The sequence below is a fragment of the Aureobasidium pullulans genome (genome assembly GCF_000721785.1).
Source record: "Aureobasidium pullulans EXF-150 unplaced genomic scaffold scaffold_6, whole genome shotgun sequence".
NCBI classification, from domain to species: domain Eukaryota; kingdom Fungi; phylum Ascomycota; class Dothideomycetes; order Dothideales; family Saccotheciaceae; genus Aureobasidium; species Aureobasidium pullulans.
This window is the reverse complement of record NW_021941026.1, coordinates 1,062,057-1,082,467: the sequence shown is the minus strand read 5'-3', so window position 1 is coordinate 1,082,467 and position 20,411 is coordinate 1,062,057. Positions and strand designations below refer to the sequence as shown.

General features: G+C 51.4%; 9 protein-coding genes across 9 annotated transcripts; 6 read left to right on the top strand and 3 right to left on the bottom strand.

Moving 5' to 3' along the window:
• The first annotated feature begins 1,247 nt into the window (after nt 1-1,247).
• Nucleotides 1,248-3,387, top strand: M438DRAFT_344512 (branched-chain amino acid aminotransferase II). The gene has a single exon (XM_029905248.1). The coding sequence runs from the start codon at nt 1,583-1,585 to the stop codon at nt 2,888-2,890; it is 1,308 nt and encodes a 435-aa protein (XP_029762306.1). The 5' UTR covers nt 1,248-1,582; the 3' UTR covers nt 2,891-3,387.
• M438DRAFT_364271 (uncharacterized protein) lies at nt 3,329-6,932 on the bottom strand. The gene is made up of 6 exons (XM_029907707.1): nt 5,856-6,932; nt 5,642-5,805; nt 5,500-5,588; nt 4,400-5,447; nt 4,215-4,344; nt 3,329-4,164 (listed from the first exon to the last, which is right to left on the bottom strand). Exons 1-6 carry the CDS (start codon nt 6,671-6,673, stop codon nt 3,363-3,365), a joined length of 3,051 nt encoding a protein of 1,016 aa, XP_029762305.1. The 5' UTR covers nt 6,674-6,932; the 3' UTR covers nt 3,329-3,362.
• A 6-nt stretch (nt 6,933-6,938) lies between these two features.
• Nucleotides 6,939-8,188, top strand: M438DRAFT_344510 (barwin-like endoglucanase). Its single transcript, XM_029905247.1, has one exon. It carries the CDS (start codon nt 7,382-7,384, stop codon nt 8,084-8,086), a length of 705 nt encoding a protein of 234 aa, XP_029762304.1. The 5' UTR covers nt 6,939-7,381; the 3' UTR covers nt 8,087-8,188.
• Nucleotides 8,189-8,461: 273 nt separating this feature from the next.
• On the top strand, nt 8,462-10,788 carry M438DRAFT_344509 (uncharacterized protein). Its single transcript, XM_029905246.1, has one exon. The coding sequence runs from the start codon at nt 8,747-8,749 to the stop codon at nt 10,481-10,483; it is 1,737 nt and encodes a 578-aa protein (XP_029762303.1). The 5' UTR covers nt 8,462-8,746; the 3' UTR covers nt 10,484-10,788.
• A 233-nt stretch (nt 10,789-11,021) lies between these two features.
• Nucleotides 11,022-11,465, bottom strand: M438DRAFT_373608 (uncharacterized protein; the record flags this gene model as incomplete). Its single annotated transcript, XM_029908433.1, has 1 exon — nt 11,022-11,465. The coding sequence occupies one exon, from the start codon at nt 11,463-11,465 to the stop codon at nt 11,022-11,024; it is 444 nt and encodes a 147-aa protein (XP_029762302.1).
• Nucleotides 11,466-11,601: 136 nt separating this feature from the next.
• On the top strand, nt 11,602-13,185 carry M438DRAFT_344508 (uncharacterized protein). The gene has a single exon (XM_029905245.1). It carries the CDS (start codon nt 11,641-11,643, stop codon nt 13,060-13,062), a length of 1,422 nt encoding a protein of 473 aa, XP_029762301.1. The 5' UTR covers nt 11,602-11,640; the 3' UTR covers nt 13,063-13,185.
• A 570-nt stretch (nt 13,186-13,755) lies between these two features.
• M438DRAFT_270788 (4-aminobutyrate aminotransferase) lies at nt 13,756-15,375 on the top strand (the record flags this gene model as incomplete). Its single annotated transcript, XM_029900422.1, has 2 exons — nt 13,756-13,863; nt 13,918-15,375. 2 exons carry the CDS (start codon nt 13,756-13,758, stop codon nt 15,373-15,375), a joined length of 1,566 nt encoding a protein of 521 aa, XP_029762300.1.
• Nucleotides 15,376-15,722: 347 nt separating this feature from the next.
• On the top strand, nt 15,723-16,847 carry M438DRAFT_271009 (protein phosphatase methylesterase; the record flags this gene model as incomplete). The annotated part of the gene is made up of 2 exons (XM_029900445.1): nt 15,723-16,626; nt 16,681-16,847. The coding sequence occupies 2 exons, from the start codon at nt 15,723-15,725 to the stop codon at nt 16,845-16,847; spliced, it is 1,071 nt and encodes a 356-aa protein (XP_029762299.1).
• Nucleotides 16,848-17,687: 840 nt separating this feature from the next.
• On the bottom strand, nt 17,688-20,273 carry M438DRAFT_354222 (Nop14-like protein; the record flags this gene model as incomplete). The annotated part of the gene is made up of 2 exons (XM_029906934.1): nt 17,688-19,946; nt 19,995-20,273. The coding sequence occupies 2 exons, from the start codon at nt 20,271-20,273 to the stop codon at nt 17,688-17,690; spliced, it is 2,538 nt and encodes an 845-aa protein (XP_029762298.1).
• Between the last annotated feature and the right edge of the window lie 138 nt (nt 20,274-20,411).

Here is a 20,411-nt window from a genome sequence, read left to right as displayed (position 1 = left end):
AAAGCGTGGACAGATAGCTGGACCAATTGAGACCCCTAGTTATCATCGCAGAAGACTTCATGTTCATAGGGGCTGGGCTCGAGAAGCAGCGGTTCGATTATCCGTGATGCGTTCACCAGCCTCCCCGGGTGCTGAATCCTGTCGCGCGTGGAACTGTAGAAATACGCGACTTCCGCTAGGTCGTCGGTATCCTCCACTGAGCGGGAATGGTGACAGGCCCCTCCACGGACGACGGTGCTGGTCTCAAAAGCACTGTGTATTTCTACAGGCTGACTGACTCAAAACGTGGCCGCAGGGATGGCCGGAGGTGTCAGACCTAAGCGCAGGTCAGGAGGATGTACCAGATAGCACACCAATTTTGCAACCAGTATGGTAATCGCCTAAAAGCAAGTCCGTCAGGAGTGCAACGCTATATTCGAGCGTGTTCAGCCTGTTCGTTGATCTGCAGAGGTCTTGGGCTCGCTTCTGAGCGTTCGACCGACCTTCGACTAGGCAGTCTCGCTGTGAGATATGTTAATATCCATACTACCAGTGGACGTAATCTTGCAATGAGGAAGGTGAATCGGTCTCAGTCAATTAGCATGCTAGTAAACATGTCCTTCGGTCTCATGGTACTCATCCATTTTACCACGCTTGAACCATGCTTGAACCGTGTTAGAACCATGTTTCTATCATGATATAAACATGTTATAAACACGTTAGAAACATGATTCTATTGCGATAGTATTGCGATGTTATTGCGATGTTATTGCGATATAATAGCAACAATACAATGACAATGTCCAAATCTTAAACACAGTTGTGCCAAGAGAGAGTTCTAATACCATTGAAAAATGGTTGGCAAATGGTTGGCAAATGTTTGAGCAATGTTCGTGCAATGTTCGAACATGCTGTGAGGTTTGATGGCACGAAGTACGCCGCATAAAGCAGCTACAAACGTTCGATATCAGGTCCTTTATCACATCTGAATATCAGTCGCCTTCGCCGTCCCCTTTCCTCTTCGGCGAAGCAAGCTATGCAAGGCACGTCTCACTGATTATGACTGTCTAATTCTTCCATTCGATGTGCTCTCGCTGAATACGTTCTCAATCCCAGAATTGTCATGCATTGTGACTGCTACACGCGTGACAAACCCTAACACTTGGAAACGCAGCATCGGAATTCGTCCGCCGATAGCCGACGCAGCGACAGAAAAAATATCTAGGGCGCGGTACATGGGCGTGGCTGATAACACAAGGCGCAAAAGAGGCAGGCTCTTCACTAGGGCGTGATCTTGATAGATAAGAATATGTATGAAGAAATTGAAATCGCGGTAGGATCAAAATATCCAAGTACCATTGACTCATACGAGGCTCGCTCCTGTATCGGCGATGAAGGCGACGGCTATACAAATACTTTGACAACCCCACAGTCAACTCTTCCATCCATCACTTTCTATCAACACAACAACCACGATATCAATTGAGGCTCAAATTATACATTGATCGTTTCCTCAATCTACATTCGTCTTGAAAACACTCGTCACACTCAACTGCGCCTGACATTTCACTGCTGAAAGGCTTCTTCATCACACATCGCCAACATGAGCGCTCAAGACATGACTCCTCCGGCCTCTGGCACCGCCACGCCTACTGCTAAGTCATTGACCAAGGCTGGTATTGCCCACAACCTCGAATCCAACGCACAAACCGCACAGCTCGACGCCTCAAAACTGAAGATCTCCATGACCAACTCACCGAGAGATCCCCCAGCTGCTGGCAGCGAGGAACTCAAGAAGATGCGTACCTGCACCGACCACATGATCACCGCTCGCTGGACTCTGGAAGATGGATGGGACGCTCCCGAACTCAAGGCTTATGGTCCCTTGAGCATCATGCCTACTGCTTCCGTTCTTCACTACGCAACCGAATGTTTTGAGGGTTTGAAGCTGTACCACGGAGAGGACGGCAAGCTGCGTTTGTTCCGTGTCCGTCGCAATTGCGAACGTCTGCGCAGAAGTGCTGCCCGTATCTCCCTTCCCGACTTCCCCGCCGAGCAACTCGAGATCCTCATCAAGAAGCTCTGCGCTACCGACGGTCCCAAGTGGCTTCCCAACAAGGGTGGCTTCCTCTACTTGCGTCCCACTTTCATTGGCACAGACCCCGGTCTCGGTGTTCAGGTCCCTAAGGAGGCTCTGCTCTACGTGATCATCGCTGTCTTCCCCGACTGGTCTGATCCTCGCAACCTGCCCGCTGCTTCTGCCGTCAACCCCGACCTTAGCGAGAAGGTCACCAAGGCTCAAGGCCTTAAGCTTCTTGCCAGCAAGGAGGACTCCATCCGTGCATGGCCCGGTGGTTTCGGTTACGCCAAGCTCGGTGCCAACTACGGTCCTTCGCTCGTCGGACAAGGTGAAGCCCGCGCTCGTGGCTACGACCAGATCCTCTGGTTGTTCGGAAACAACGCCAGCGTCACCGAGGCCGGCGCCAGCAACTTCTTCGTTGTCTGGAAGACCAAGGAGGGCAAGCAGCAGCTCATCACCGCCCCTCTCGAGGACAACCTGATTCTCGAGGGTGTCACCCGCGCCAGTGTCCTGGACATCACCAGAGACCGTTTGACCGCCGCCAACGCCTCCAAGTACAATGTCGACAGCCTCGAGGTCATCGAGCGCAAGTTCACCATGCAAGAGATCTTGGATGCCTATGAGGATGGTCGTCTCGTCGAGGCCTTCGCCGCCGGAACCGCCTACTTCGTCGCCCCCGTCGGTCTGATCGGCTGGAAAGACCACGAGCTCGAGATCCCCTTGATCGAAGGCAAGACTGGCGCCTACGCCAGACTCATCCGCAGCTGGCTCTCCGACATCATGTACGGCAAGGAGCAGCACGAGTGGGGTGTTCTCGTCAACGAGGCTTAGAGTGCCCGTAACGACATTGACGAGCAGTCGTTTCTCAGAGATAGAATACACGAATTTCTTGTGGGTTATCCCATCGTTGTTGCCCTTGAGCTTCGATTCGGCATTGACCGTTCTCTCAAGAGTTTGCTTCGTATGGATGCTTTCGATGGGATACAGGCTGGCGTCATGACTGGGCTCTTGATGATTATGTGTTCTCTTCTCATTGGCGTTCTTTTGGTCGGACGTTCTACAGGCTCTATCATCATCATCCAGGGCCTCGTTGCCGTCCTGCTTAGCCTCTGGAGATGAGTAGATGCGGAGCGGGAGTTGATGGGAATGGGAAGGAGAAAAAGGTATCACCGCGAGGACACAAACATTCTTGAGAAAGAGAAAGAGCAGACACAACTCAGTTTAGAAGCCAGTCACTATCACGAATAAAAACAATGATCATTTCCACTACCACTACCACTACCAACAAAGTCATCTACTTCCACTAAGCATAGTTTTCCGTCGGCTGCGTCCACATATCCTCCATGATACTCTCATCAAGCATCTCCTCCTCCATCCTCCCCAAATCCATCTTCTCCAACTCTCTGGCAAAGAAATCTTGCTCCTCGACCTGCAACTTCATGTCCACACCCATTTTATCAGGGTAATTGCGCACGTTCCACCAATGCGTAAGACTACGAAGTGATTGTTCGAGAGGCAAAGCTTCCTCGACCGTACCGTCGACGTCGCCGGGGCCTGCACCGCCCATGCCGCCACCACCGCCTGAGAGCCAGTCATCGCGGAGTTCGGAGGGTACACTGAGCCACACTGCAGTGATGATTTTCATATTGCTTTGACGCCATTTGCGGCCGCAGTAGGGGACTTGTGTTTTGAAGAGTTTGAGCGTGTAGTATCTCATCATGTCGACTGGGACGCGGAGAGATTTCTTCAACACGTTTGAGGATTTGTAGGATACCAGAAGAAGAGAGCGGTGAGCTTTGCGGCGAGTGATTTTTTGAAGGACGCGCAGGTAATTGATGTAGGTGAAGGTGTTGCGATAGGAATAGTTTTGGATGGGTGCGGGTGGTGGTGCTTGGGTTGGATAACCTAGTTCGTCGATCTCCGGTGGGTGGGTGCTGTAGTCTGGTGGTACGGAGCTGGAAGAGACCTCTGAGATGGCTTCCGATTCTCTGCGGAATTTGATCGGTGGTGGCATGGCTTCGTCTTCTGATTCTACTGCTTCTTCAGATGTTGCGAATTCGGGCATGATTGGATTTCTCGAGTTCGCGCGACAGAAGTTGAAGAAGCTATGTCAAGTCAGCTGTTTGCGTATCTTGTTAGTGGTCGAGGGACTTACTCAAGCTCTGGTCTGTCTAGCATGAAGTGACAGGCGCGTCCGATGTCTTGCCATTGCCAGATTCGTAATACTGCAATGATGTATCCCGAGTCCAGAAGAAGCTGATTGAGGTACTCAAATCGAAGAATATCTGTAGATTGAAAGCGTCAGAAACACAATACTCAAGTTCAAACGTTCAGACTTACGCGAAAGCTTGAACCACTTGAGCAGTAGAAGCAAAATAGATGACACGGCTTTGCCGGTGATCTCAGTAGATCGCGAAGCATCGACCTGCTCAGCAGAAATGGAGATACCATCAGGAACGTGGCCATTCTCGAAAGCTTGCGCTTGTGGATTGGCAGTAGTATCTGCGTAGACTCTTGCCATGCCCTTGAGTAACACGAAGACAACAGATTGCATCTGTGGTAGGACATCGCGGTAGAATTGTGCAACAGCTGCCAATGTCATGTCATTCTCAAACAATGGTTCCTCAACCTTTGGTTCTTCCTTGTCTTCTAACGACTCTTCGTCGTCAGGCAGAGAGAATTCGCCGCCTTGAGGCTCATATAGATCCAGTCGCTGAACATCGTCATCAGCATTCCATCCTCTTTCAGATTTCATGTAATCTATTCTCGTGTCCCAAAGCTGTTTCATGGCTCTGGTTGCCCTCATGCGCTTGGAGAAGAGATCAGCAGCCTCGAGAATGGACGCAGGCACATCACTTCCTCTCCATTTTCGACCGGCGAGAGCGTCTTGCAGTTCAGTAGATCCCTTACCACCCAAGTCGTTACTTGACTCATCTAAAGGTGGGTAGAGGAATGGGAACATTTGGTTGGTCTGGTAATTTTGTTTCTTGCCGCCTTTACCTCCCGGGCCGGCTGGGGATGGCGGAGGCGAGGGCGCAGGAGTGGCAATGTGTACTGCTTGATGCAAGATGGAGGAACCGTGGACACCAGTCCCTGCCGATGCCGTATTGTCATTGCTGTCGATTTTTGTTTGTCTGTGACGAAGCGGAGGCAAGATGGTGTTATTCTCAGGCTCGAAGGCAAACAATGGCGGTGGTGGTTGATAGGCTGGATACTTGGAAGTGATCTCCTGCCTGAAGAGATGGTAGTCTAGCGGAGAAGCGGTGATGAGTGGATGGCCGCGCTCATCCTTCTCGCCGACATTCTCCTGGAAGGAAGATTTGACTTTGTCGGCGGTTTCAATGCCGCCGAAAGATATGAGAATAGTCTTCCATAACAACAGGAAGATCTAAGAATACGTCAGCATCTGAAAGGCGACTGATCGAATGCCAAGAGCGTACCTTTGTCTGTGGGACAGGTGCGTAATCGTCCCATCTCATCTGAGCAATCATATTTGTGCAGGTGATCAGCAGGTCGGATTTGATTAACGCTGGTATAAGGGTAAGCTCCCGTACGTCGTAAAGATAAAAGGCTGCACCTTACCAAGCTCTTTGTGCAACATCTGAGCGTCTGGTGTACCCTCGGAGATACGGCTCAGCTCAACAAAGAGATATATAAGGGTCAAGGCACACCAAACATCAATACTCTCGTCACCCTCGACATACTTTGGCAAGGCGGCTGCATCTTCGTTTTGAGCAGAAGCAGTACTACGAGTGGTTAGCACTGAGATGTAACACTGAGTGAGAATCGAACTTACAGATCCCTTTCACATACAGCTTTCAAAATGTTGTATAGAAGTGGTACAGCTCCTTGCTGGGCGAGCATACAAAGCGTGTTGATCATTATTTGAATCTGATAAGTTGCACCAGCATAGTTTTCGAGGCCAGCAGTAACTTGTGGTTGGTTGGAGCCAAGAACAGCGAAGAAGGGATTCGGAGTGCCTCTGCCCGCAGTCTCTTCCCATGTACCCAGACACACGTATGTCAAGATTTGAAGAGCTTGGGTTTGCTGATGGGGAGAGCCAAGTTGGAGGTCGTGCAGAAGGTTGGAGACAAACCTCATGCCCATCTCAGGTGAGGCGGTCCAATCCGGTACAGAATCCTGCGCAGTATGTGCCCTCCATGCTTGTTCAAAAGCAGCATTGATCTGGCGTAGCTTCGATCTCTCTTTCTCGCTGTATGTGAACCATTCTTCGAGCTCGACGGGGAAGGTTTGCGAGTCGTGGTATTCGAAGTCGTAGACGCTTGATAGAGGTATGGGTTGTTGCAATTGAGCTTGTAGGACGGGGAAGCCAGCTCGTAAGTTCTTGAGTTGGGCAAGCGTCAGAGAATCGGGAGGATCCTGGCTGGGGTCTGTATCGGGGACCTGGGGTGGAGGCTGCTTGGGCGGCGGAGCTGACGAGTCGCGTTTCAACAGCGGTCGCTTAGAGTCGTTGTCGATGGTAGACGGGTCTGCGGGTGAGACCACAGGGGCTTTGTCGAGGTGCAGCTGCTCCGCCGTGTCCTTTGCTGGTGTCACGATGCCGTCGCTCTCTTCCTCAGGAGCCTTGACCTGCGGGTTTTCCACCTCGTCCATGGTGCTTGTTTATTAGATGATGCGCTAATTTCTGTTTCGTTTCGGTCATGAGTTCGTAGCCATGGTGCAGGTTGGTCTCTGGCTGTATTCGGTGCGACTTCCTTCCTCACTGAGCGCGTCTGTTGTGTCCATCTTCACATGTCATCTCCATTCCAGCCACACTCTAGAAAAAGTGTGGCGTAGTTCTGTGGCGTCGCAGCTTCCTCCTCGCTCCAATCTTTGAAACACAGACTACTGCTGCCTCCTGTCAAGATCCACATGCGACCTCTCGAGAGCTCACGTCTCCACTGTTGACATGATGGCGAAGCCGTCAATTTCCTTTGTTGTTTCCTCATCTGCCGCGACATGCCGTCCAGCCGATTCATCGAACCCTTGACATCCTTCCGCCTTGACATGCAGCCTGGCTATCGGCCCCAGTCTCGGTCGAGATCCATGAAATCGTCCCGCTGAACCACCTCCCTCGTCTAATGAACTTGAAACGACAGACCCGCCAACCGTGCAAACTCCTCTGCATTAGTGACATGTACGCAATGCCGCGTACCTGTAACCACAAATCTCTATGACATCTGTGTAAGAATATAAAACATCCTGCCAGACCTGCTGTTGGGGCCTTTTCCTTTTCTCATCACATTCCATTCTCTTCCATCACACTCTTTGATTATCTTCAAACTCAAGACAGCAGGTCCTGTCATTGCATTCATTTTCAACATGCTTTTCTCCATCTCTACTTTCGCCGCCGTCTCGGCCTTTGCATCTGCTGCACTGGGTGCTGCTCTCCCTGTCTCGGCCAACCCCAACACCGTCGCTAAGCGTGCCTTGACTGGCGAGGCTACTTTCTACGGAGGCAACACCTCTGGCGGACAGTGCTCGTTCACAGAGTACACTCTGCCCTCTGGTGTCTACGGAACTGCTCTCTCCGACTCTAACTGGAGCAATGCCGCCAACTGCGGCGCCTGTGTCTCCGTCAAGGGCCCCAATGGCAAGAGCATCACTGCCATGATCACCGACCAGTGCCCAGGTTGTGGCACCAACCACCTCGATCTTTATGAGAATGCCTTCACCCAGCTTGCTGCCAAGTCCGCTGGCATCATCAATGTGTCTTGGGACTACGTCGCTTGTCCCATCACCTCCCCTCTATCGATCCACATGAAGTCCGGTGTATCGCAGTACTGGTTCTCTGCTCAAGTGGTCAATGCCAAGCGCCGCACCACCAAGCTTGAGGTCAGCACCGACTCTGGCAAGACTTGGAAGGCTGCTGCCAGAACCACCTACAACTTCTTCGAGATCTCGTCCGGCTCCGGTGCCACCTCTGCCTGGATCAGAGTCACCAGTGAGACTGGCTCCACTGTTACCGTCAAGAACGTCTCTCAGACTGGTGATGTCAGAGCCACTGCTACTGCCAACTATGCTTAAGCAGCTCGTGTCATCTGAACAAGCTGTATCTGAATATATGTTCGGGCTTGTGTTGACATTTGTATGCTTCAATAGTGATAGCACAACAGACAATCTAAGGACAAACGAGAAAAGCTTTTACAATTGACCGTGTGACTCTCCTTGACCGAAATGTGAAGTCCACAACTTGTTTCGTAAGATTTGTGGTTGTTTGATGTGATCGTCTCTCACCAATTTAACTATGGGCAATACTTAAGGCCTCCTTCTCAAATCAAAGATGGAAGGCGGCAGGTTCAACCGGCCCTCGCTTCTACTTTCCTCCCTCCAGCGCCTACCTTACTCGCTTACTCGCTACTTGCCTTCAACAAAATCGTGCTTGATCCTCTTCAATGGAACCGCTCGTATGCAAGTATAGTAGGCTACCGCATATGAGTTTGTAAGTCCAACGGAGGCCGAGCGGAAGACCGACGGCTAGCCACGGAGGAACTTCTCGGGAAACTAACTCACTGTTTTCCGCATGCATCAACAGGCCACGATTCTTGATAAGACCAAGAGTCCTGCGATTGACCACGTCTCAACGATTTACTGAAGACTTTGCCCTGACAGTCTTGAATCTCTCCCAAGCGGAGTTCAAAAATTATCATCTTCCCCAAATCGAACTTCCATTGATTTGCCGTAAACATGCTGGCACCGACACCAAGAACAATCAAGGGCAAATGTCTAAGCGAAGGCTATGCTTCAGGACCTTTACTCTACAGCTCTATCCCTCTCAGCTTCTGGGGTGGTGTCGATCCTGCCACTGGAATCGTTATCGATCAGCATCATCCTCTGGCCGGAAGTTCTTTGGCTGGGAAGATACTTGCTATACCGAGCGGTCGCGGATCTTGCTCTGGAAGTGGTGTGCTTCTCGAATTACTACTCAATGGCAATGCTCCAGCCGGTTTCATCTTTGGTCGAGAAGAACTCATCTTGACTCTTGGTGGCATCATCGCTACCGAGTTCTTTGACAAATTTGTTCCTATAGTGCAGATCTCGCCTGATGATTTCTCGGGGCTCGCTGGCCACGCTCATGTACAGATCATCAACGAACTCGTGGAGGTCAATCCGACAACCTTGTCCAGCCAAACACAAGTCGATGAGAAGCCGCCTTCAGTGGTTCTCAATCTTTCAGAACTAGATCGTGCTATGCTAAGAGGAGATCACGGAAAAGCTGCACAAGTCGCTGCAAGAGTCATCTCGAAAGTAGCAGCGGTTCAAGGAGCAACAGAACTTATAGACATCAGTCAAGCACACATCGATGGCTGTATCTACACCGGTCCAGCAACACTACTCTTCGCACAAAGACTCTGCGACTGGAACGCCAAGGTGCGGATACCTGCAAGTCTCAACTCTATATCTGTCGACAGGCAAAGATGGCGAGAGCAAGGCATTGATGCTGCTTTGAGCGATCCTTCGGGCTTGCTAGCAGATACGTATGTGAACCTGGGATGTACGCCGACATACACTTGTGCGCCTTACCAACTGGACACAGCACCAAAGCTAGGAGAGCAGATCATGTGGGCCGAATCGAATGCTGTAGTATACGCCAACAGTGTGCTAGGAGCCAGATCTATCAAGTGTCCTGACTACCTCGACATCTGCGTCGCCTTGACTGGAAGAGCGCCAAACTCTGGAGCACATTTGACCGAGCATCGAAGACCTCAAGTAATCATTGATGTTCCATCAGACATTGCTGGTGACGACTCCCTCTTCCCTGTTCTAGGCTATCTCGTAGGTAAGATTGCTGCAAACCGAATCCCGCTCGTCATCGGCCTCGAGCATTTGAAGGTACACAATGACAATCTCAAAGCATTTGGAGCAGCATTCGCAACAACCTCGAGTGCCCCGATGTTCCACATTGCTGGCATAACGCCAGAAGCTGTCAACCCGGCACTCGATGAATGGAAGACTGCTACTCCAGTCGTCAAGACGAACAAAGCCGAGCTCGCAGACATATGGTCGAGACTGGACAAAGCAACAGAGATGAAGATTGATTTGATATCCCTCGGCAACCCTCATTTCTCCTATGATGAGATGGTGACACTTGCTCAGCTATGCGAAGGAAAGACTAAACACCCTTCCGTCTCGGTCATCATGACATGCAATCGCGATGCTTACGCACGAGCATGTAAAGCTGGTATCATGCCCAAGCTTGAACGATTTGGTGTGCAGCCAGTCACGGATACTTGTTGGTGTATGATCGGAGAGCCTCTTATCCCTCCATCAGTGAAGACAATCATGACCAACTCTGCCAAGTTTGCTCACTACGGAGGCGGATTGACGAAAAGGCAGATGCGATTCGGGAGCCTTGCTGGCTGCGTGGAAGCCGCTTGTGTTGGTGAAAAACCGAAGACATTGCCACAATGGCTATCCTCCTGATATCCAATCTGATACTGCAAAGCCTGGAGCTTGGCCTGTCTTGGGAGTCACATCCTGCTGCCTCGACAAGACTCCTTCGACATCGCCAACGCTGTCACCACTCATTCTCAATCTATATGACCTTTAGCATTAGCCTTTCCCTCAATCAAGTCTTGGTGGTGTAGTGGTAACACACCTGATTACTAGAGGATATGAGCGTGGTCCCATAACTTATGGAAGAGACGATAGCCCGGCCGCTTCTCCCTCAACAACCAGAGGACGCAGATTTGATACCTGCTTAAGACAAAATGAATTTATGTTGCTCATCTTCTGCCCTTTCCCTTGCGTCGTTGTGTTATCGTAGGTCTGCTCGTGCTACTCAGAAAATGAGTTGATATGGAGTCTTCGATGATTTGTCGCTTGTTGGTCTGCCACGAAGAATCTCTTCGGGAAATTGTACAGCCCGCCTTGCTTTTGTAGCATAGATATGGTCATTCTGAACACGGTCGCGACAACAAATCAAGTGTTGGTATCAATGGTGAAGTGTGTATGCAGTCGATCACTTGAACAGGTCTGCGCCTGCACTTGAATGCAGGCCAGCACCCCAGCATCCAGAGTTCTTGACCCTCCAGCCTTCGCCAGTTTTACCGACCCAACCTCCGACGGCGATGACAAGCGCACTAGCATCTTCTCTTGGTACGCGAATGTGAACGTCGCTGTCGTGAAGTTTGAGGATGTCGATGGGTATAGCGGTGCCGTGTAGTCCTAAGAATTGTGACAGAGCGGCTCTGAGATGCAAGTGTGCGGTCAGGGCGTCTAGTTGGTAATTTGGCGTGTTCGTGATCAGGGATAGCTGGATGTATGACCATGGCGGGTTGCGAATGGTGAATTGAGTGACGGGTGTTGACGATTTTTCGGATCGCTTGCGTTTGGTTTGACCCGAGGAATCAGCATCCTGCATGTCGACGTTTGGCGACGTCTCTATTTCCTTCTCTTGCGACATGGTGAGTATTTGGCGTGTCTATCGAGAATTGGAAGATGGGTCCGTAGATTTGCATGTGAAAGATGCAACAATCAATGCCAAGAGATTAGATTCAGTGGTTGCATCACCGTCTCGACTCTTCGCCATCTTTGTCTGTCTTTCTCTACTTCACCTTCTGCATGTCGAGACCACCAACATGACGACGCCTTCGTCGCAAGCGCTAGCCAAGCGCAACGCCGACACTCAGCTTATGCCACCTCCTCCGCCGACGAAGCGCATCAAACGCCCGTCTCAAGTCGTCGACGAAGATGTCTATACCGATGCTCTCTCGCACATCATCGCACGCGATTACTTCCCTGGACTACTGGAGACGCAGGCCCAGCAAGAGTACTTGGAAGCGCTAGACTCGAAGGATAATGACTGGATTCGAGATGCTGGCCGCAAACTACACCAGGCCATGACACCCGGTCCTCGCTCACGCAGAGGTACCTCTATCGCGCCTTCAGCTACTCCGCGTGCATGGCAAGGGGCAACTCCTATGAGGACGCCTTCCGTTGCTCCATCTGTGGTCTCCAGCAGTGCTGAAGCTTCTAAGCCTCCAGTAGACACTACGCTCTCGCTAGGCGCATTCCAGACCAAATACACGTCCGAAGACAACGAGTCCTTCAACTCCCTGCTCGATCGCCAAAATCAGAAGCGCGCCGAGAAATACGCTTTTCTATATCACGGCAACAAACTGCCCTCTAAGCAACAAATCGCTCAGCAGAAGCTTCTGTCTGACACACCAGCCTCCCAATCAACAGCTCTCGTCACCCGACCGTCGCAGAACCTGGACGATCGCTCTGCCTCTTTCGACTCTTTTCCTAATCGCCAGGGTCCGCGCAACACCTTGATGTTTGCGCCAGATGGCATCGAAGATACACACGAGACCAAGGTCGACCGCGCACAAGCTGCTTCTGTAGCCCCTCCCAAAGCCGTCTCCTATGCTTCGACCCGCTTCCCCATGGTCTTATCTGAAGACTCATCTGTCCCTCCTTCACCATCCATGTCTGCAGTCGATGCCGCCATTGCTGGTCGGCCGCGTCCTTCTTCAACAGACGCAGGCTATTCCGGTGCAGAAACACCACGAGTCAAAGGTTACGCTTTTGTGGATGCGGAACCGCTACCCCACGAACTCGAGCCTCCGAAAGGTGTACCTGTATCTGACGCCGAGGCGGATGCGGAGGAGCGCGCTGCTGCCATGGCTTTACTTCCTGCGGTGGACCCCGACGCTGGTAACAATCCCTTCAAACTCCAGGCCCAGAGCAAGAGAGAGGACATACTTGATCGGCTCGTTGAGAAATCGAATTTGCAGAGAAGAAAACCTACGGCTGGAGGAAGATTAAGTGCTCTGAAAGGACAAGATGGACGTACCCCAACACCCCGATTTACCAGTAGCCCTGCATTGGGTCGTCAGACACCAGGAGTGAACATGACACCAGCTGCACGTCTGCTGGCTTCAAGGATCGGAGGACGCACGCCTGGAAGAACCGACACACTCTTTGGAAGCCAACAGTCTGGAGATAGATCTAGTCGTGTGTGGACGCCGACACCCAGAGTGAAGAAGCCGACACGATGAATTTACGAATCATGAATTACGAATAATCATAACATAGACTATTCTTACACACCCAAATAATAGCTTGCCTATCATGGCATGTCAAGGCGAGCTAAATGCTCGAATCATGGCATTTGAGTTTCCCGTTATCGTTTTCCGTCGGCAAAGTGCTGAAGACCGCGTGTACCCCACGTACTCCTTGCTCCTTCGTGCCTGAGCAAGTTCGTTCTTTCCTGCTCGTTCGACGATCATGAGACCTTGTGAGTACGTAAAATCAATGCATTTGACAGCTTTCTAGAGTATGTATCGGCACGAATGGCAGGAAGGCCAGGGCCGAGAGCAATTGTGCTGTAGAGCTGTCTCGGGGATGGTCGCTTGAGCCTTCCCTAGCGGGCAAGCCTCGAGTCGGATCTGATAAGCGCACGCCTATCGCTGCAGTCGCGGCAAAGGATGAGTCGAACGACACCAAGGTGGGGTGCTACAATATTTCCAGGGTCCCTTTCTCTTCCCCTTCTTCTTAATCGTACCTGTCTCGCACCTTTCTCGTGCTGTCTGCTCGCTATATCGCTGCTGGCATTCTGCTCCTTGCAAGACTCCCCGCTTCAACTCCGCAATTGACGAGGATTTCCCCGCAATCCATATCGCCAAATAAACACACCACTCGAGTCCGACGAGCCAATTAATCTTGAGTCTCGGTCAAACCATCAATCCGCGATGGCCTCTGTCCTCCGTAACACGGCCCGCCTGACGGTTCCCTCGCTCCGTCACGGTGTTGTACGTCCCACACTTAGAGCAGCAAGTCGTGCTCTGGCAACTCAGACAGTACGCTTCAGTCCGACTCTCAACCATCTTCGCCACTAATCAATCATGTCTCAGGACCGCAAGCAAGCGACAGCAGCAGCAGCAGCAGCTGTCTCTTCAGTTTCCGATGCCTTCGAGCAACCCTACTTCCCTGACGAGCCAACGGGCCCAATCGTCCGAACCGCCATTCCTGGACCCAAGAGCAAGGCAGCTATTAAGCAATTGGACAAAGTCTTCGACACACGTAGTCTGAACATGATGGGCAACTACCAAGACAGCTTCGGCAACTACATCGCTGACCTCGACGGCAATGTCTTGCTCGACGTCTACGCTCAGATTGCGTCAATTCCTGTTGGCTACTCCAACCCTTCTCTTTTGCTCGCTGCTACGTCGAAGGAGATGGCCTCAGCAATCATCAACAGACCTGCTTTGGGCAACTTCCCTCAGCACGATTGGGCCGATATTCTCGAGACTGGTATCCTACGTGTTGCTCCCAAAGGTTGCAACCAGGTCTTTACGGGCCAGTCTGGCAGTGACGCCAATGAGCTCGCCTTCAAGGCTGCTTTCATGTGGAAGAGAGGCCAAGAGCGTGGTGGTCCTGATGTTGATTTCACCGAGGAGGAGATGGAGTCTTCGATGAACAACCAAGCCCCTGGTGCTCCTCAACTCAGTATCATGTCCTTCAAGTCTGGTTTCCATGGCCGCATGTTCGGTTCTCTATCAACCACTCGCAGTAAGCCTATCCACAAGCTCGATATCCCCGCATTTGACTGGCCTCAAGCCCCCTTCCCTATGCTCAAGTACCCTCTTGAGCAGCACGCTGAGGAGAACGCCCAAGAGGAGGCCCGCTGCCTTGAGGAGACTGAGCGTTTGATCAAGACATGGCACCTGCCCCCGGCCGCCATCATCATTGAGCCTGTTCAATCCGAGGGTGGTGATAACCACGCCTCGCCAGCTTTCTTCCGCGGTCTTCGTGAAATCACCCGCAGAAACAATGTCCTGATGATCGTCGATGAGGTCCAAACTGGTGTCGGTGCAACTGGCAAGTTCTGGGCTCATGACCACTGGAACCTCGAGGATCCCCCAGACATGGTGACCTTCAGTAAGAAGGCACAGACTGCTGGATACTACTTCGGCAACGATGAGCTGAGACCCAACAAGCCCTACCGTCAGTTCAACACCTGGATGGGTGACCCGGCTCGTGCCATTCTCTTCCGTGCCATCATCAACGAGATTGAACGTCTCAACCTGGTCCAGAACACTGCCGAGACTGGAGACTACCTCTACTCCGGCCTCGAGCGTTTGGCCCAGAAGTTCCCCAAGGAGATTCAGAACCTTCGTGGAAAGGGTCAGGGCACATTCATTGCATTTGACTCACCGCGTCGCGAGGACGTGTTGGCAAAGGCAAAGGGCCAGGGTATCAACATCGGTGGAAGCGGCGCTCAGGCTATCAGACTGAGACCTATGCTGATCTTCCAGAAGAAGCATGCGGATATCTTGCTTGAAGGTCTTGAGAAAGTGTTCCAGTCGTAGGATTAGTTGAGACTGAAAAGTGCATGTTCTTTGCTGGGCTTCGGTGTGTTTGAAGTAGCTCTCTATCTAATGAATTACGATCAGACTAAGTCTGCGATTTTGTATCTTTCTTGAGCCTCAGGCAGCCGTGTGTCGATCTGACCAAAATCAGATCTTGGCGGGTAACCCTGACCTTGGGAGCTTTCACCAATGACGTTTCATCATGATCAACAACACATTTCAGAAATCACACATTCACATCAAGCGAGATCAGACAGTGACAAACACCCTTCGCAACAATGTCAGATCTTCTCCGCGCCCTCCCCAGTATCCAAAAACCACACAACTCACCAGGACGACCTCCGGCAATGCCCTTGACAACAGCGGATGAAGGCAACTCCTCATCCTCCGACAGTTCAGCATCCACAAATGACAGCATCGACACTTTACGTCCTTCCGAATCAACACTTCCCACACCAAACCCATGGCCTCAATATTTCGAGCAAGAATTGTTTCTGGAGTCGAGTTCGGAAAATCAACATGCTAAATATCATGTTTATCTCACACCGCCCAGGGATCCAGCCAAGGGACCGCTGTTTATATGTCACCATGGCGCTGGAGCTACGGGTATGAGTTTCGCTTGCTTTGCGGCTGCGATCAAGAAGGAAATGCCACATGCTGGAATCTTGAGTCTGGAAGCCAGGGAGCATGGCTCTGTGGTCACTTCTCCTTCTGGCGAGGAGATTTTGGATTTCAGCATCGAGACGTTGGTTAAGGATACACTTGCCATGATTGAACTTGTCAAGCAGAGACAAGGTTGGCACAAATTACCTCCTGCTGTGTTTGTAGGCCACAGTCTGGGCGGCGCGATCGTCACTAGAATCGCAGCTGATGGTGTACTGGGAGCACAATTGGTCGGTTTTGCAGTACTCGATGTGGTCGAGGGATCTGCTATCGAGGCACTGATGCATATGAAGACATATCTGGCATCCAGACCTGCTTCTTTTGCTTCGGTCGATCAGGCTATCAATTGGCATATTCGCAGTCGCACCATCAGGGATTTGGAAAGTGCGAAGGCTAGTGTGCCTAGTTTGATGATCAGGGATGGTGAGAGGTGGATGTGGAGGACGGATCTTACGCGCACGCAAAGGTGGTGGGAAGGTTGGTTTACAGGGATGAGTGGGCTGTTTTTGAGGGGCAGAGCTGCTAAGGCACTGTTGCTTGCTGGTACGGATAGATTGGACAAGGAGTTGATGGTTGGACAGATGCAGGGTGAGTGCTTCTCCAACTTATCCGTGAGATCACATGCTAACTTATCGTGTACAGGCAAATTCCAACTCACTGTTATACCAGAAGCAGGCCATTTCATCCAGGAAGACGTGCCGGAAAAGACGGCACACTTGATGATCGAGTTCTTCAAACGAAACGACCGCAGCAGTCTTGTCCTGCCACCCAAAGTGTCGGACTTACTCGCCCAAGGAAAAAGAGTGTAGAATAGAAGAGTACTAATGCAATAGACGATACATCGAATCCATTGATCATGCACCTCCACAGCGCACAAAATGATCCACGATCTTGAACTCTCAAAAGGAGCGTCGAGTATCGCAATTGACTTGAAAAACAGCTTCCTCGAAAAAAAAAACCTTGTCCCAGACAATAGACTGACATCAAAACGGAAGCTGCTGCCCACAAATTATCCATTGCTGCTTTTCCAACCTTCCGAATCATCGCTTCAGAGCACCGTCAAGCCAGCCACGACGACCAAACTCCCATACCATCTCTCTCTCTCTCTCTCCTACCAACCTCTCCAGCTTCAGAGCGATCCATCAAACCCTACTGCGAATTGCAGATTGTCACAAAAAAAAAACTTCTACATTCTCATCAAACCTTACCACGATGCAGCTGGCTACCCAGCACGAAATTGACATGGCGTATATCATCTTTATGATGACCGTAGTTTCCATCATTTCCATCCGTGGTTTCAATATTTTGAAATCGGGTAATGTGTACGGGTGAACATGAGACTGCAGTGCAACGGAATTGGTTGGGAGCCGGGTGACAAGATAGAAGGAATGGGAAATTCTGGCCTTTGGGTTGGTGTTGTGTCTATTTGGGTGTCTATGTTGTGGGCTGTGGCGTATCGTTGGTAGAGATTCAGGAAGTGATGTGGTGTGTCCCGCAGGTCATGAGTGGGAAGGGAGAGTGGTTTGGTTTGATACTGCCCAAAAAGAGAGGGATGCAATTGAGAAAATGAAAATGCCCAACAAAAGGGTATATACAGATATGGATAATGAAGGAACCAGCAAAAAGCAAGCCAACAAACAAGAAATCTTCTACCTCTTGCTCTTGCGCATCCTCTTCTCCCTCTCGTACTCCTTTGCCTCGTGACCTTCTTCTCCTTGAATCTCGGCCACAAGTCTCTTGTACTTCTTCTCGTACTCTGCATCTCTCTCCTTTTTGTCCCGCAATTGTTCGCGTGCGATGAAGTTTGCATCCTTGCGCAGTTCGCGGACGGCTCCCTTGCGCTCGCGCTTGTACTCTTTCTTGAGCTTGGCGGCATCGGCGCGTTCGCGGTCCGGGTCGTAGTGTTTGTCTGGGTTGAAGTTCTCTTCGAACTTGGGGATGGAGGTGCGGATGGGGAGGGGGCGGTGATGGTGAAGTTCGAGAGGGCGGCGGCGGAGGCGGGCTTGGGACAGCATGATGGAGAGATGTTGAGAGGACTTCTTTTGTCCCTTGAGGGCTTGGAGGGATGTGAGGGCGGCGGGAGAGAAGATTTGGCCAAAGGCGGTCTTTGCGCTCCAGAGGTCGGCCATGGCAAGGAGGTTGTTAACATGTGGTTGTAGCTCCTTCTCGCTGGATTGAGGGCGGAGTTGCAGGGCCTTGACGGTGTAGCGAACGGCCTCGGGGATGTAACGCTTCGACAGTGATTGGTACTTGATGCAGAGAGCGACGATGAATGCACCAGTTGCCAGGTTGGATGTTGTCGGAGGAGTCATCTCCAGCCAGCGACCCATCAAGGTGATGGCTGGTGTGACGACCTGATGGAAGTGGTCCGAAGTAGGGTAGATGGAGCTAACTGCAGTCAAGATGACCAGATCACCAGCGTTGAAAGTACCACTCTCGTGCATGGCAGACATGTGTGTGCGGAAAGCCTTGCCAATGGTACCAGGATACGTCCTTGACAAGGAATGCAAGTGACGGATGAGAGTCTCAATGACGACTAATGATTGCTTCTCCTTGGCCATGTATGAGATGTGGTCGACGAGAGCGGTAGAGAAGTCGGCGAGCTTCTGTTTGTTCTCTGCCAGAAGCGAAGGATGGTAGAGGGCACGAATACGCTGGACGGCAACTGGAATGTTCTCGACGGCCATCTTGTTGAAGATGGCCAACATTTCTTCGTGAGAACGAGGGCATTCGTAAGTGTATGCAAGTCCAGAAGTAGCGGCTGGTGCAGCTGCCTTCTTCTCGCTCTTCTCGTCCTTGTCACCGAGAATACCTCGGACGAACTCATCTTCCTCGTCCTCTTCATCAGCAGCAGCGGCAGCTCCTTCCTCAGCATCTGAATCCTCCTCGTCTTCGCTCTCGTCACTGACATCAACGTCGGACTCGCTGGCAATCAGATCATCCTCCATCAAAAACTCATCTTCGTCATCATGCACAACTGCCTCTTTCTTGTTGTCATATTGCTGAGTAGGTAGACCAAAGTCGGCGGCATCGTCTCTCATGTTGTCCTCATCTTCAGGGTGGACTTCTACACCTTCCTTCTTTTTCTTGTTGTCCTTGGGTGTCTTTTCCTCGACCTCCTCCTCTTCGGACTCCTCGCCTTGCATACGGCGGAGACGCGATTGCTCCATCTCCTTCAATCGGTAAGCTTCTTCGATGGCCTGCTCCTCCTCTGTCTTTGTGCGTGTGGTGGGAGCAGCTCTCTTGTCCATGGCCATTTGTCGGAGTCTGACGTCGTATTCTCTTTCTGTCTCCTCGCGCGACTTGCTCTGGAGCATGGCCAAACGTTCAGGGTTCATGCCAGCATCCATTTCAGCCTTCTCAGCCTTGGGTGGGGGCTTGACGCCTCTGAGCAGATTAAGCATTTCTTGTAGTCCTTGGTCCAGCTCTTCACGCAGATCATCATCGTCCTCCTTGTTCTTTTGTCTCTCGTACTTGTGCATCTTTGACTTTGCGATGACCTCTTTCATGACTTCTGCCTTTGACTTCTTGCGCGCCGGCTTGTCGGGGTCCTGCCCTTCGACATCTGACATTTCCTCGTCTTCGTCTTCTTCTCCAGCGGAGGATCGTCGGCGTTTCAATCCGCGGTCTGATTCGTCGTCGGAGCCTTCAAGACCTTCCATGTCAAAGTCGTCTCTGTCGAGGTCGAGTGCTTGTCCGCCGTGAGTAAGAGCATCCTCTGCAAAGTCGTCATCGGCTTCCAGATCGAACAGAGAAGCGCCGCCCTTCTTGCGCATCTTCTCCTGGGCGAAACGTTGTAGAGCGCGCTCTTCGGGGGTCATGGTCGGGTCGTTCTCGCCTATACGTCTGTCGATGATTCCACCAGTCTTGTTGCGGCGCTGGATTTCGGGCAGCAGGGTAGCACGACGCTATACCAGGTCAGTCATAATCTCTCAGCGCATCATGACAGCGCTTACAGCTTCCTCGCCCATGCTCCTGGTGACACCAGGTCTAAGAACGGCATCTTTCTTGGGATGAGCAGTGAAGGACTGAAACTTGGCGGGACGGTTGTTGGCCTTGATCTCGAAAGGATTGAAGCTGTCGCGAATCTGCTGAAGGGCGGCATTGCGCTGCACTCTGCTGTCGTTGGTGCGTCCTGCTCTATCCTGCTGCTTTTGCTTTTTCGACTTCTGTGGACCAGTCACGCCCTGCTCTCTCAACGACGTCTTCAGTCGTTTCAACTGTGATGGCGGCATTGTGTTGTGATTGATGTGTATTGCGAGTTCCAACTCGTTGCTTCCTAAACTTTTTTGCCCCGAATTCTTGAATCGGAAAGTCTGAGATCTCTGACCGCCTTCGGTCCAGCTTTGCCGAATCTCCGTCCGTCGAGACGA

What these genes read in the sequence shown, in the direction of transcription:
- M438DRAFT_344509 (XM_029905246.1), top strand. Translation starts at nt 8,747, where the DNA reads ATGCTGGCACCGACACCAAGAACAATCAAGGGCAAATGTCTAAGCGAA.
- M438DRAFT_344510 (XM_029905247.1), top strand. Translation starts at nt 7,382, where the DNA reads ATGCTTTTCTCCATCTCTACTTTCGCCGCCGTCTCGGCCTTTGCATCT.
- M438DRAFT_364271 (XM_029907707.1), bottom strand. Translation starts at nt 6,673, where the DNA reads ATGGACGAGGTGGAAAACCCGCAGGTCAAGGCTCCTGAGGAAGAGAGC. An exon ending in GATGTTGCACAAAGAGCTTG is followed by an intron (nt 5,589 to 5,641) that starts GTAAGGTGCAGC and finishes CCCTTATACCAG; the next exon opens with CGTTAATCAAATCCGACCTG. An exon ending in CTAGACAGACCAGAGCTTGA is followed by an intron (nt 4,165 to 4,214) that starts GTAAGTCCCTCG and finishes GACTTGACATAG; the next exon opens with CTTCTTCAACTTCTGTCGCG.
- M438DRAFT_344512 (XM_029905248.1), top strand. Translation starts at nt 1,583, where the DNA reads ATGAGCGCTCAAGACATGACTCCTCCGGCCTCTGGCACCGCCACGCCT.
- M438DRAFT_344508 (XM_029905245.1), top strand. Translation starts at nt 11,641, where the DNA reads ATGACGACGCCTTCGTCGCAAGCGCTAGCCAAGCGCAACGCCGACACT.